Source organism: Antennarius striatus, chromosome 6 (genome assembly GCF_040054535.1).
Source record: "Antennarius striatus isolate MH-2024 chromosome 6, ASM4005453v1, whole genome shotgun sequence".
Classification (NCBI taxonomy): Eukaryota; Metazoa; Chordata; class Actinopteri; order Lophiiformes; family Antennariidae; genus Antennarius; species Antennarius striatus.
In genome coordinates, this window is record NC_090781.1 from 13,290,533 (window position 1) to 13,305,372 (window position 14,840).

Sequence of the window (14,840 nt, forward strand, 5' to 3'; positions counted from 1 at the left end):
GCAGTCTCCTCCTCCAAGCATATGCTGATTATTCTGTTACCTAAACCGAGTAGAACTACCACAAAAATAACACTACAACCAGGATAAAAGTATTATGAACAAAGAGACTTGATCTAAATGAACAAACATGAGACTTGATCTAAATCACAGCTGGGGGTGTGTGTGTGGAGCTTTAGTATGATGAACAAAGACCTTATGTCAGGACACACACAGGCATCAGCTGCCAAGAAATTCAAAGCACAACGTGTTTCTGCGATCCTCTCATACATGACGATCCTCTCATACATGACGATCCTCTCATACATGACGATCCTCTCATACATGACGATCCTCTCATACATGACGGAGGAATATGAAGATCAATCTCACCCTCTTCAGATAGGTTTTCACAGATATCCAAACTCCAAAGACAAGTGCGGCAGCTGAATACAGGTAGAGCCTGTTGTGCCATATCAACGTGAGGTAGTTCTCTCCTGGACTTTGTCCATTCTGTGAGACTGGAGAGAGAAACAACATTTTAAGGGATTATATATTACCTGACTTCTCTATGCATGTAAGCAAAAAGCAGCAAGAAACAACTAAATTATATTTATCACAGCCACTGATTCGCTGCTAAAGTTAGACGCTGGGTGAGCGACTAGCATGCTATCATTGACGTTCATTAAAAACAAAGTGTAGTTTCTATTTCACCTTTCGTATCCGCTGCAGATTCGCTGCTTATGCAAAGCAAAGTCATTAGGATGACGCTCAACATTGTCTCAAATGGAAACGCTGACTTATATTACAGTCATGGGTTGATAAGCGATGTACTGTACAGTATACCAATAGCTGGCTGGCCGATGAGCATGCTGGGAAGCGTAGTTATTAGCAGTGTGACGTCATACGAGATATCTTACGTTACGTTCGAGGTGCGTAGTATTTCAAAGCAAATAGCGCATACGGTTGCAGATTTATCCCCTTATCCCCACAAAATACATATTCTTTACAGACGAATGTTATTTTTGCTAATGTAATGTTGCATGTACTTGTCATATTAACACACTAATCTATGTTTAAACAGTATTGTGAATTCTGTTTATGTCTCATAGCATCCCTACTTTTAATGTAAAGTGTATACGTGTAATGGATATAAAAGACATTCAGTGATCACTGAACCGCTGTCCTATTCAGAACTGTGATCGTTCACTGCCCCCCAACGGTCATATTGTGGAACTGCAACTCTAAATTCAAGAGAAGCGTCTCTTTCGCGCTTGACAGCAGACAAATACTTCCGGTGATAACTCACAAAATTCTTGAGTGACAAAACTTAAACAGAAGCAGGCGAACATCCATTTTATAACACATAATGGTCTTTCGTCACGTGCTTAGTGTAATATACTGTACTCCAGACAACGTTGTTAGCGGGCGGGCAACTTATTTATTTTTCATTTGTTACAGAGCAGGACTACGGGAACTCAGTAGGGACAAACAGACTACAGGTAGAAAAGCAAAGCACTTAATGAACCAGTGTTATTCGACACAATATGTTACATCTCCCCTTCTCAGAAAAGAAACTTCTTTATATATTGCACTTAAAAGTTAACATTAAACTGACTCTTATACTGTTTAACCTTTAAACTGTACCTTTAGGTTTCCAGATAAACAAATCTCAATTCAAGTAAACAAACTTCAATACTAGTACCTGTAGCTTCTTAACTCAGTTGCAAATAGAAAGCAATGAAACAGTCATTTAGCTTTGTAATAAACTTCACACAGTAACTAGGAAGGTGTGATTAGTATCTCTTCACTGTCTTAATGTAAACTAATTTATCAACACAATCTATTACAGATTCAGTCTATCAGGAGGCTTCACAACTCTGCCCAGTCTGGTAGTGAACTGTCCAGCTGGCTGGGCTCGAGTGGGGCACACAGTTGCTTTGGGCGGAGAGCGAGGCAGAACATTAGGAGCTGAAGGTTGCTGCTCCTTCTCAGGTGGCTCTGCCAGCTCAGTCCATGGTTCAGCACGTATCAAGTGACGAGGTTGGTTGGCGGCTGCAGTGCTTCTACGAAGGTGTTGACTGTTGCGGCGGTACTCCGTGTCTCCACAGTCCACAACGTATGATCGCGGTGCACTGTGTTGTTTCACTACAACTCCAGGGGACCACCTGTTGTTGCCAGGATGCGGCTGCATCCTGATCTCATCTCCAGGCTTAAGGGCAACAGGGGGTTTACCTGCTCTCTTGCGGTCGTAGTAGTACTTTTGACTGTCCTTGGTTTTGTCCAGCAGGTGCTTGACTTTGAGGGGGTTATAAGCTGTTGGCGCCAGCAGGATGCGAGCAGTAGGTAGTTTATTGCGAGGCCTCCTGCCCATAAGGAGCTGAGCAGGTGACAGGCCTACTTGCTCAAGCGGAGTAGTTCTGTAATCCATCAACGCAAGGTGCCTGTCTGGTGCTTTACACCAAAGTCTCTTAACAGTTTGCACTGCACGCTCTGCTTCACCATTTGAGTGTGGTGTGTGCGGCGACGACGTCTTGTGTGAGATACCATAGCTCTCACAGAAGTCTTTGAACTCTTCTGAGGAGTATTGTGTACCATTATCTGTCCGCAGAGTAGCTGGGATGCCATGTCTGCTGAACTGTGCTTTCAGGGTTTCGATGGTGGTGCGACTGCGCATGTCTTTCAGTTCATCCACTTCAATGAATTTTGAGTAATAATCCACAAGCAGGATGTAGTGTTTACCCTCAAACTCAAACAGATCTGATGCTACTTTCTCAAACGGCAGCTCTGGTGTTTCTGTTGGCTTTAATGGGTGTCTGGGCAGCTTGTTCTGGAAGTCTGCACACTTGCTGCAGTTCCTGACCACTTCCTCTATTTCTGCACTCATACCTGGCCAGTATAGCACTTCCCGGGCTCGCTGTTTGCTTTTCACCATCCCTAAGTGCGAATGGTGTATCAGTCTGAGCATGTGTTCTCGTAGAGAAGGGGGCACTACTATTCGTAGTCCTTTGTAGATAACTCCATCAGAACAGACGAGCTGGCTCCTCGAGTCCCAATATGGCTGAACAGGAATGGGCAATTCCCGTCTGTGTTCTGGCCAGCCACGCTGTATTGTTTGTTGTAGACAGCTTAGCTCCTCTTTGGTGCACTCTTGCAGTTCAGTGTACTTCTGGTCACTAACTGAGACAAAGCTGAGCATGGAGACACACTCTAGCCCATCAATCTCTGGCTTCTTCTCTGGAAGTTGTGCTCTAGAGAGTGTGTCAGGCAACTCCATGTCCTTTCCTCTCCTGTACTTGACAGTTAAGTCATACCACTGCAGTCGCAGACGCATTCTCTGGATGCGCATAGGGGTGGAGAGCAGCGATTTCTTAAAGATATCTTCGAGAGGTTTGTGGTCGTTGTAAACTGTGACATGTGTCCCAAATATGTAGTTGTGAAACTTGACACAGGCATGTACGATGGAGAGCATCTCCTTCTCAATTTGCGCATAGCGCGTTTCTGCATCCGTCAGTGATCTTGACGAGAAGGCTACAGGCTGGTTTTCCTGTAGCAGGACAGCGCCTAGCCCACTGCTGCTAGCATCGCAGAAAATTTCCACAGGCTTCGCTGGATCAAAAAATCTCAGTACTGGCGGGCGTGTGCATAACTCCTTGAGTCTGTCAAAGGCTTGTTGCTGTGCTGGCTGCCACAGGAACTCTACGTCACCTTTGAGGAGCTGACGCAGTGGAGCATCCTCTTCACTGAGGTTTGGTATGAACTTTGACAGATAAGTGACAAAGCCTAGGAAACGGCGGACACCATCCTTGTCTGTTGGCGGTGTCATGCAGCGTACTGCTTCAACTTTTGCTGGGTCTGGTTTCAGTCCATGAGCTGTTATTAAATGACCTACATATGACACAGCTGACTGACGGATGTGACACTTGCTGAAGTTTAGCTTCAGATTGTAGCTTGTCGCTCTTTCGACGACTCTGCGTAGAATTGCATCATGCTTCTCCATTGTGGGGGCAGCTACGAGAATATCGTCCATCACACTTACAGCACCTGCAATGCCCTCGAGCATTTCATCCATGATGCGCTGGAAAATTTCTGGTGCACATTTCAGTCCAAATGGGAGTCTCAGCCATCTGTACCTGCCAATCGGAGTATTGAACGTTGTGATGAGAGACGACTCTTCATCCAGTCTTATCTGTAGAAATCCTGACTTGGCGTCTAAGACTGAGAAGACTTTGGCACCAGGGATTGCAGAGACAACATCCTCTATGTTGCGCATGGGGTGGTGTTCCCTCTTAATGACTTTATTTAAGTCACTTGGATCAATGCAAATTCTTACTTTGCCATTTCGCACTGTGGCTACCATGGAACTCACCCACTCTGTAGGCTGTTCAACTTTGGTGATGTGTCCATCTTTCTCCATCTCATGTAGTTTTTCCACTATCTTTTCTTTAAGTGCAGCTGGTTGGCGACGTGCAGGATGGACCACACCCGCAGCATCTGGATCAATTTTGATTTTGTATGTACCTGGCAGAGTCCCGGTGGTGTGTGTCAGCTCTGGAAACTCAGCCAGTCCAGCAGGTGCACTCTGTGTTGGGGTGATGACATCACTACTGCTCAACTTGTTTTTTACAGTAGTGGTCTGCAGTGAGGCGAGACGAGCAATCAGACCTAAAGCTGCAGCTGTGGTGCCACTGAGCACATTTTCCTGTGCAATGTCCACAATTTCAAACTCTGCACTCACTTCACAGGTTTTGTAATTTACCTGTAGATCAACTGCAGCAACTGGCTTCAGTTTGTGGTTGGAGTAGGTGCGGAGGACGGTGTTGGAGCGCTTTAGCTCACCGGTGTGCTGAAGAAGCTGGTAACTGTTCAGAGTTAACGTGTTGCACTTGGCACCCGTATCTAATCTAAATCGCACTTGCTGCGACAGAATCTGTAAGCATGCCGTCCATTCATCATCATCTTCTGCATCATCAGTCTGTGTCAGATTTATGCTCAGGATTTCATCCTCATGTGGATCCTGACTTAACACTGGCTCAACACTCACTGAATTTATCGCACGCTTGCGACACACAGCCATCCAGTGATTTGGTTTGTGGCAATAGGAACATGTTGAACCTTTAGCTGGACACTGTCCTTTATTCCACTTGTGGCTCGAGTCTTTACCGCAGCTTGGGCAGTTTTTTGCTTGACTGACTGATGCTTGTCTGTGATATGTATTTTTTCTCTGTCCTCTGTTATGTCCATAATTGTTTGATGCAGAGTATTTTGTCTTAGCAGACACAACAGATACATGTGAATCATCTTCTCTGACGATTTTCATTTGTCTCTGTGACATTTCAAACTGCTGGGAGATCTCTAGAGCTTTGGCTAGCGTCAGATCCTCACCTCTGTCCAGCAGTCTTTCTTGGACTCGCTTTTCTCTCACTCCCGCGATGATCGCATCAATTAACATGTCGTCTGGGTCAGCGTACTCACAATCCATTAATATGAGCCTCAGATCCTTCACAAAGTTGTCGAAACTTTCAGTTGAGCCTTGTTTCCTTTGTTTGAAACGATGTCTGGCTATCCGTTTATTTTTCCTCGGCCGTATGTAGCCGGCAAATTTATCCAGTACCTTAACCGGATCTCCTTTTTCGCCGTCAGCCCAGTTTAACGTCTTGTAGATTTCTCTGCCTTGTTCGCCGATCCACGTTCCTAGCCAGCCGGCTTGTTGTTTAGCTTCTAGCTCCGAGAGGGGACCGTCAAATACAAACGTGACGTGACTCCTGAACCTTTCAAACTCCTGATACAGATCCGGAGCGTCCCAGTCTATTTTCGGATGTTCAAACTGAGAGGTTGCCATTGTTTTTTCTGTTCTTGACAGACTTCTGACACCATGTAATATACTGTACTCCAGACAACGTTGTTAGCGGGCGGGCAACTTATTTATTTTTCATTTGTTACAGAGCAGGACTACGGGAACTCAGTAGGGACAAACAGACTACAGGTAGAAAAGCAAAGCACTTAATGAACCAGTGTTATTCGACACAATATGTTACACTTAGGATAACACAGTTCTGTGCTACACCATTGTGAGCGGTGGGCTGATGTTACACTGCGCGTAGTCGTTGCACAGTCATTTCATCAGCCTTTTCAGAAACGTAAAATGCTACTTTAATAGTAGTGTCCGCACTTACTCCGCGCTTAGTAACAATGTCAAAGTAATGCTTACATTAAATTATTAAGATTATTTAAAAATATGGACCAATTAATGTATATGCTTTGCTGAAACCACGGAACATGGGTGTGGAACTGATCTTCAAGCTCGACGTTCCCAGTGGACATATTTGAGAGATGCACACAGCTCACTACAGACGTTGTTTTTCTTGTCAGCGACCGGACAGCACCGTCTGTCATTTAAAACTCAATAATGTCTATATTTACACCAACGAATCAAATACGATTGACAAATGTAGCCGTGGTGCGAATGAAAAGAGGAGGGAAGAGGTTTGAAATCGCCTGTTACAAGAATAAAGTTATGAGCTGGAGATCAGGAGCGTGAGTAATGTTTCGTTAATGACAGCGTCCATGTTGTTTAAGTTATTTTCACTTCATAGAATTATGAACACTTCTGTTTAGTATTTGGCTAAATATCCCAACATTGTGTTTCTGTTCAGTGAAAAAGATCTGGATGAGGTTTTACAGACACACTCGGTTTTCGTTAATGTGTCCAAAGGCCAGATGGCGAAGAAAGAAGATTTGGCCAAAGCATTTGGGACAGATGACCAAACTGAAATCTGTAAACAGGTAGAAAACATTTTCCTGTCCACTTTATATTCACATTTTAATGATGCAAAAAGCCTTTTGTATTGTTTATGTTGACCGCTTGTTCACCGTTTTCTTTTTCAGATTCTCACCAAAGGAGAACTGCAAGTATCAGACAAAGAAAGACAGACTCAGCTGGAGACCATGTTCAGAGATATTGCAACAATTGTGGCAGAGAAGTGTGTTAACCCTAACACCAAGAGGCCATATACAGTCAGTCTGATTGAGCGGTCAATGAAAGATATCCACTACTCTGTCAAAGCCAGTAAGAGCACTAAACAGCAGGTGAGGAGACACATTAGCACATATACAGGTAGTAAATGTGAACCAAATCAAATCACTGGGTAGAACAAAGTGTGCAGCTCATGGACAAGAGACAATACTTGTGATAGACTATGATGTAAACATCAATGACATCCTCTTTAGCTGAACTGTAACTTTGGCTTAGTCATCCAGATTCTTCTAAATCAATCCACTGGACTTTGAGAAAGTTTCTTGAAGATGTTTTACCTCTCATCCAAGAGTCTTCTTCAGTTCTGGTGGTTGTTGGTCTTGTCTCAGCTTCTTAACCTGTGAGGTATGGTCAGTGCGCTGCATACTCCAACGACCATTGTCAAGACCCGTCTGGCTCCTCAACGATGGTCGTTGAAAGTGACGGGTTGTCAAAGGGGGGTTGTTGACAAGCAAGTTTCACTGAGTCTTTGCTAATGGGGGTTAATAGCATGAGCCACTTCAATTGAGTTAATCTGCTGAGTTTTGAAAGAACCTGATTGTCAATTGGTGAAAAATGATTTGGCTTAGTTAGTTACCTTACATACCTAGCATGTTGCCTATCAATAAATAAATGTTTCCTTCAGTTCTCTGAAAATGCATGAAAATCGTTGGTTGCAGGCTCTGGATGTGATCAGGCAACTGAAGGACACCATTGAGATTCAAAGAGCTCACATGAGGCTGCGATTGGTGTTGCCAGGCAAGGATGCCAAGAGGGTTAAGGAGAAGCTGAAACCACTTCTGCAGATTGTGGAGAATGAAGACTTTGATGAGACACTAGAAATGGTAAAAAATGTTATGAATTTTAAAGCCGTAGCGTTTGTGAGTTTTATAGTCTCTTCACTTACTGTATTATATGTCATGAGAAAATATATTTTCAAGATTTAAAAATGATGCATCTGCTGAGTGTAACATGGGTATTGAAATTTAAGGTGATTACCTTCTGCAGAAACTTCAAGATCAGTTGTTGAAGATGCATATTTTAAAAAGCAGAAGGCAGTTAAACCGTCTGCTATTTAACATGTCCCTTGACTCTGTATTAAATGATTCTTTCTGTTGCTAATCTTCCCTCTTCAGGTGTGTCTGGTTGATCCTGGCTGCTTTAGGGAGATCGATGAGCTGATCCGATGCGAGACTAAAGGCCAGGGTTCTCTCGAGGTTCTAAGTCTGAAGGATGTTGAAGAAGGAGATGAGAAATTATAATAAACCAACTATTTAAGACTCTGCACCTTATCCATACTAAAATACTTCATTGTGGCTCACAAACTGGAAACTGATTGGAGAGGCTGTTTTATTTGAAAGATGTGTACTTTTCCAACTTCCTTTATTTGAATATTTTTGTTTGCCACATTTATTTGATTGGTGGATTATGTTTCAAAAGTACTTTTAAGCGTCATACCTAACCTTGATTGTCAGTCTTTTTGGGTTGTACTGTATTCACTATTGCTTTGAGTATCTTTCTTAAGCATCTCAGGAACATTTACCAACATTTCAAGCAATGTTTCTTCCCTTCATCAAACTCTGTGTGCCATGCAGTCATGCTCAGTATCCCATTTGCCCAGTAGTGTGTATTTTGTCAAAATTACCTATTTTGACAGTACCCTCATAATTTAGGTTTAAGTACTGTTAAGGGTGCAAATAGTTTGCTGGATGATTTGGATAGAACATTCCTACCCTAGCAATTTAAATGTAGGCATAAAATGCAATGATTCTGTCAATAATCCTCTTGGAGTTCCTGGTTCCCTGGTTCCTGGAGAAGAGTTATCGTCATTCATACCAAAGAGCTTGACCAGTTATTCACAGGAGGAGGAACCATCTGGTTGCCACTCAGGCTGTGGTGGATTACCTATGGGCGAACTGGCGAACTGGGAGTTTGGACTGATAAATCATATGATATAAGAAAAAAATATAATCATAAAGCTTGTATAACACATTATATGGATCAGGCAGTAATTGATTGTTATGTATTGTGGGCGTCACATGTAACAAACTTGTTATCTTACAAATATCACACAAATGCAGATTTTGGATTAGGGGATTCAATCTGTGACAAGAATGCTTTCTCTGTACATATGGAGTGACTAAAGAATCTGACCTCAGATTTTAAAAAAACTCAGATTAAGTCATGTGTTGTCTCTTCTTTAGTTGATCGAAAATATTCCCCCAACAGTATATCTGTTCCATTTTTATTCTCAATATTCAGACATTGAAGCTAGAATGTAAATTAACAAAAATCTAAATAAATAAAACGTGAATGAAATAAAACCACACAAGTAAAACAATCAATAAAATGTCAAATAGTTTTGCTGCAGCACCCAAGTCATGATAGCAAGGAAACAGTTACCAATTATTATCATTCGAATTCTTGTGAGATTGGACACACTGTTAAACAACAGGCAATACTGAGGTCAGCAACAAATAAGATCTTGTGGCTACATACCATCATCAAATCAATAAGATATTACAGCACAAAGAATTTGATCTTTGTGTTACTGTGTTCTTTACTTTGACAAGTATACAGGGTTGCTGTCTTGAAATGAAACCTACAGATTTATAGACAGAAGTCCAGAATGTTCAGTTACACATCTCTGAATTTTGCTATGGATTTGAATACTGTAGTTGTAAAAACATCCTACTCAGACTACACTGACTGCTTTGTTTCCATCAAACATCCTCATTTTATTAAAAAAAAACAAAAACAAAAAAGACTACTCAACTTTTCATTTTCTCAAACGCACTGAAGGATAAGTCAAGGCCAAAGTAGCACATGGCTCTGATCAGAAGACATTTGTAAACATTAGCTTTTTTCTGTAGATTTGTTTTACTGCAGAATAGTTCATCTCAGATGTTGAACTAATTGCATTATTCTGTCAGTGTATTTATTGAAACCATCATTACATCCCGCTTCAAAGTGTGATGTGTTGCGATTGTCAGTGTTCGTTCTTCGTTCGTATGTCCACCAAATATCTTCGCAACCATTGCAGATAGAAAGATGAAACAAAAAGCACATTATTCGGACAGCAAAGGGGATGAAAATGAGATAATGACCTTGAGAAAACTAGGTCAATTTCAAATTTTGTACACTCAGGAACCGGATAAGATAGAAAGACAAGGGAGAAGGCCAGTGTAAAACCATAGATCAAAGCTAGTGCTTTGATCTACCTATGCCCTAGCTTTGATCTATAGTCTTACACTGGCCTTCTCCACATGCACTAGCTTATGCACTAGTCAGGTACTACTTTTAGGGTACCCTGACCTACCCTGAAAGTAAGTCAGGGTAAGTCGAGGGATGTTGCAGTCTCTGACTGCTTTGTTTAATTTTAAGATCAATATTATCCTGATCCCATTCATTTTAAACATCATGAGGTATTGACAGTATCAGAAGCGTGCAGTGTTGCATTTTCCAGCTCTACTGAATTGACAAAATGAGGATTTAACGTAAATCAATACTAGACACAGTGAATGAAAATGGAACTGACAAGATGTTCACATCCGTGTCATGAAGTTATGAATGACACACTACATAACTTCATACTTTGTGAAGCTAAAGCATCATCACTTAACCTGTGCAGCCAGAAGTCTGACTTGTTTGTTAAAGTTAGCAATATATTAATCATCATGTTTGTTAGCTCACTCTCTACCAGAAGAAGTCTCAGTCCCTTCAGATAGGCTCTGATCTGTGTTCATACTGACTGTTTGTTAACACAGTCCTGTTGATCCTATTGAGTGGGTGATTGGCCTCCTCCTCTGGGTTAGGATACCTGCTTCCCTCAGGGTACTCCACCTGCCTCCCTAAAGTTGGGCATCTGGTGGTGAGGAACACTCCACACACCAACAATAAAGAAAAGGAGATCCATCCGAAGTACAGCGCAGGGCCCCAGTCTCTTCTCAGAAACACAGCACCCTTCAGTGGCTGACTGGTGTGATGACACGTCCAGGCTGTGGGGATCAGCACTAGGATTGCAGATAAAATGTACAAAGCACCAGAAAACACTTTGATCTGCTTTCGAGTGGGGAACCATACCGTCCCTATTGCTCCTATCACTGTGGCAAAAGCCCCAACTCCAATGGCTGCCATTAAGAGGGCCCTCCATGTCCGAAAACTTCCAGAAAGAGACATAAGAGACTGATAGAAAGAGCAGTGCAGGCTACCGTCATGGGCCAAGTCCCAGTGATCCCAGTCCAGCCACACCCCATCCCAGTAGGCAGGCAGGGTAGCCGTGGTGTTGTCCACAGTGCCGCTTACCTTCCACAGAGCAAGGCAGCGTGTCACAATGGTACAAAGCCAGCCTGTGATGGCCAGGCCGAGGGCAGAGAGCTCCAGCTGCCACCCCATGATTACAGCCTGTCTGTTAGCTCCCTGTCGTCACAGAGCAGCAGGCTGGGGTGGGTTGTTTTTCTAGCATGTGTGTACATGTGGGAGTGAGTAGGTGTGTGTGTGTGTGTGTGTGTGTGTGTGTGTGTGTGTGTGTGTGTGTGTGTGTGTGTGTGTGTGTGTGTGTGTGTGTGTGTGTGTGTGTGTGTGTGTGTGTGTGTGTGTGTGTGTGTGTGTGTGTGTGTGTGCTATTCAGAAAGGAGAAACCAGTTCTTCGGTATTCGTGGGAATAACACTGAGTATGACTGCAGCTGGGTGGAGGTGGGAAATCCCTCCGTTTGCTTTGCTGTGGTTTGAAAACAATCCCTGTCTCTCACTTTCAGCAGACAGGGAGCAGCAAGCTCCTATTGTGCTCTGATTTTGTGTGTCATACTGTGGTGTGTTTCAGGGAGAACTTCATTTAAAGAGCCCGATATTGGACTTGCCTTCACAGAAGTGGTGAAGCTATACCTGCTTCTGTGGCTGCAGTTTGTGACCAATGACAGTGGAACTGTGTTTGAAAAGAACATATATCATAATGCAAAATAAACTAGTTTAAAGTCTTTATTTATTCCAAGCTGTAAAACAGAAGTACACAAAGTTTTTTTTCACGGTAAATTCTCATTAAGATGAAAGTGGTAATAAAAATAGGATTAATCTTATTTCCAGCTCTAAAAATAAATCTGTACTTTGAAACTGGTTGATAAATTCACAAAAAAATAATAATCTAAAGTAGAGGGAAATTTGTGTTGTCACTCTTTTGTTTCACAGCAGTTTCTTTAAAAGTTATATCAAATTAAGCTGTGATTTGGGTTAGGGTTAGGGTTAGGGTTAGGTCCGTCACAATCAAAGAATATAAACTGGTATGTTTGACCTAGCCAAAACAGCTCCATAAGTGAGAGACATGGACGAAAGTGAAGGCCGGAGCTAACTCGGCTAGCGGCCCGAACTTCCGGGTAGACGATGGAAGCGTGACAGAGTGAGGTATCTATATAGGTGGGGGTATGTTATAGATATACACACAGATACATGGACTTATCTGTGTTCAGCCTTAGCTCTTATGTCACACATAGTTCTTGACGGCATAACCACTGTGTGGGGGAGTCCTGGCCTGTGTGTACCCTGTGCTGGGCAACCTCTGTGGTGGGCAGCTGGTGCACAGTATGGCTCCCCCACAGAACAGAAGGCCAGATATCACAAAGCCTATATATATGGCTGCTCCTAGCTCTCTCTTGAGTACCTCAGGGACCCGAGGGTTGTGGAAGTCCCTGATGATGGAATTTGCAGTCCAGGAAACTGCAACAATGGTGGTTAGAGCTGCCAGGCAGAAGGTGGCCCCAGAGCTCACCACCACACGAGCCTTGATCCTTGGGTGACCAAGGCAGTTGGTGCACTTTGCTCCCAGGAGAAAGATGAGGAAACCCAAACATCCCAACACCAGACTGATGCAGATTAGGCCTCGAGCTGCCTGGAGGTCCGGTGACAAATCTAGCAGGGCATCATAAAGCTTACACTGCATCTGACCCGTGTACTCACTGACACAAGTCATCCATAAACCTTCCCAGAAAACCTGCATGACCACCAGATGGGTGCCGATGAATGCCGTCACTTTCCACATGGGTAGAGCACATATCAGGATGGTCCCGGCAACGCCCATCATGGACAGGCTAATACCCAACTCCTGCAGAGCCATGGGATACAGTGCAGACTGTCACGCCCTGAAAAGAACACAATGGAGGGGAACACAACATTGTATTTATTATTCTGAACAGAGGCTTTCCTGACACCCTGATGTGCTGTCAGAATACAGCACACATTATGGTGAAATGTTTAATTGATTTGCAGAAAATAACAAGCAAGACAAGGAGGACATATTCTGCAGAAGTTAGAAATAGAAATATGCAGGTATTTGAAGGGGTGTCTATAGTTCATAGCTGAACAATTGCTCTTCCTTCTTTGGAACGTGTTGGAGACATTGAATTCAGCATGACTGAATATTTACAAGAAACAACAAGGCAATCACAGACTGCAACATCCCATGACACCGCTGAATTCAAAATTTTACCCTGACCTACTTTCATAATGGTCGCAGCTATGAATTCTATATTGTACTATTGAATGTGACATTGACCTAGTTTTCCAAAGGTGAAGGTCATCAACACATTTTTGTGCCTCTGGCTTCCTGAAAATGTTGCTTTTTGTTCTGTGATTATATCTCATCAGGTTTCAGAGATGTGTACCTAAAAAGGTATAAAAGGGAAAATTTGACCTTGACCTAGTTTTCTCAAGGTCAAGGTCATCATCTCATTTTCATCCCCTGTGCTGCCCGAGTAATGTGCTTTTTATTTCATCCTTCTATCTGCAACAGTTGTGAAGATATTTGGTGGACGGACGGATGGGCGGATGGACGAACGCATAAACACTGACAATTACAATACATCACCGCTTCGTGGGATGTAATAAAGTCTTAACTTTAAATATTTTGTTCTTGTACTGCATTTGTCTGTAAGAGTTAAAAAGGTTTGCTAAATATCACATTCCTTGTAATATATGTTTTACACAGCTTCCCAATTTTTTTTCATCATCAGCGTGATTGAGAGATAAGCATACTACCGTATATTCAGTTGTTAAAATACTAATTACTAAGGTGGTTTTCCAAGAAACTGGTGCTGTTTCCTTTGAGTGACATCATTCCCTTAATATTTCCGACCATAGAGGCAAATGACCACTAGGTAGCAGTCCTGTCCTACATAAAGATTAATAGTAATTTTTTTTTTTTTGTTTAATTTTACATACTGTAATAATCCACAAAGGGAAATTAAGAATGCACACTCTAATAAGTTAGTCAATCAATCACACACATGCATATTAGTGTGTACAGCCCCTTGTAATAAACACAACCACAAACAATACTGTGGCCTGTAAGCAGGCAATGGGGGGTAGAGTGGCGGGCAGCCCCACTCCAGAGGTGAGCTGACACCTCCCACTGTCAGCTCACACTCCGGGTGTTTTTTGGCGGGACCGGGACTCGAACCACTGATCTTGGAAAATTGGACGACAGGCTCTACTGCTGTACCACTGAGTCACTGCCGCCCCTGGTCTTTTTAGGGAAGGCAGAACTGCTCATTGTTCCACTGCAATGAGCAGTGGAACAATCTTTACCCAGAGAAGATTTAACAAAATTCCTGATAATTTTCATTTATGGATTTTTCCACATTCCACATTGCCTTCAGTTGGGGATTCTATACAAATCTGATTGTGAACAATTGGTAATCTAACGGGTTATTACTGCAATATCTTTGATGATTGCCTCAGTCCTTCAAACTAAAAGAGAGAGTAGATATAAACTTAAGTAGCCTCAAAAGAAAAAAAAACAGAACGTCAGTCAGTTGAAGCACGAGAACTTAAATAAGAAATAGAGGTAAATAGACAGAAC

At 42.6% G+C, this 14,840-nt stretch overlaps 4 protein-coding genes across 4 annotated transcripts in view; 1 reads left to right on the plus strand and 3 right to left on the minus strand.

Moving 5' to 3' along the window:
- tyw1 (tRNA-yW synthesizing protein 1 homolog (S. cerevisiae)) overlaps positions 1 to 827 on the minus strand; it is a 48,045-nt gene extending 47,218 nt beyond the window's left edge. Inside the window, exons 1-2 of the mRNA XM_068318222.1 lie at positions 691 to 827; positions 370 to 497 (exon numbers count right to left, since the gene is read on the minus strand). Of these exons, the coding sequence (XP_068174323.1) occupies positions 370 to 497; positions 691 to 754 (192 nt within the window). The 5' untranslated portion in view covers positions 755 to 827. The remainder of the gene's footprint in view (positions 1 to 369; positions 498 to 690) is intronic.
- A 5,455-nt stretch (positions 828 to 6,282) lies between these two features.
- On the plus strand, positions 6,283 to 9,176 carry sbds (SBDS ribosome maturation factor). The gene is made up of 5 exons (XM_068316890.1): positions 6,283 to 6,513; positions 6,633 to 6,762; positions 6,865 to 7,065; positions 7,672 to 7,836; positions 8,128 to 9,176. Exons 1-5 carry the CDS (start codon positions 6,386 to 6,388, stop codon positions 8,251 to 8,253), a joined length of 750 nt encoding a protein of 249 aa, XP_068172991.1. The 5' UTR covers positions 6,283 to 6,385; the 3' UTR covers positions 8,254 to 9,176.
- Positions 9,177 to 9,312: 136 nt separating this feature from the next.
- Positions 9,313 to 11,402, minus strand: LOC137596401 (claudin-9-like). Its single transcript, XM_068316891.1, has one exon. It carries the CDS (start codon positions 11,384 to 11,386, stop codon positions 10,712 to 10,714), a length of 675 nt encoding a protein of 224 aa, XP_068172992.1. The 5' UTR covers positions 11,387 to 11,402; the 3' UTR covers positions 9,313 to 10,711.
- A 1,065-nt stretch (positions 11,403 to 12,467) lies between these two features.
- cldnj (claudin j) lies at positions 12,468 to 13,100 on the minus strand. The gene has a single exon (XM_068316892.1). It carries the CDS (start codon positions 13,095 to 13,097, stop codon positions 12,468 to 12,470), a length of 630 nt encoding a protein of 209 aa, XP_068172993.1. The 5' UTR covers positions 13,098 to 13,100.
- Positions 13,101 to 14,840: the final 1,740 nt, after the last annotated feature.

Bases quoted from the DNA above. Each gene is read 5' to 3' on its own strand.
- sbds (XM_068316890.1), top strand. From the start codon at position 6,386: ATGTCTATATTTACACCAACGAATCAAATACGATTGACAAATGTAGCC. The intron at 6,514-6,632 runs GTGAGTAATGTT...GTTTCTGTTCAG, and splicing joins ATGAGCTGGAGATCAGGAGC to TGAAAAAGATCTGGATGAGG. The intron at 6,763-6,864 runs GTAGAAAACATT...TTTCTTTTTCAG, and splicing joins AAACTGAAATCTGTAAACAG to ATTCTCACCAAAGGAGAACT.
- LOC137596401 (XM_068316891.1), bottom strand. From the start codon at position 11,386: ATGGGGTGGCAGCTGGAGCTCTCTGCCCTCGGCCTGGCCATCACAGGC.
- cldnj (XM_068316892.1), bottom strand. From the start codon at position 13,097: ATGGCTCTGCAGGAGTTGGGTATTAGCCTGTCCATGATGGGCGTTGCC.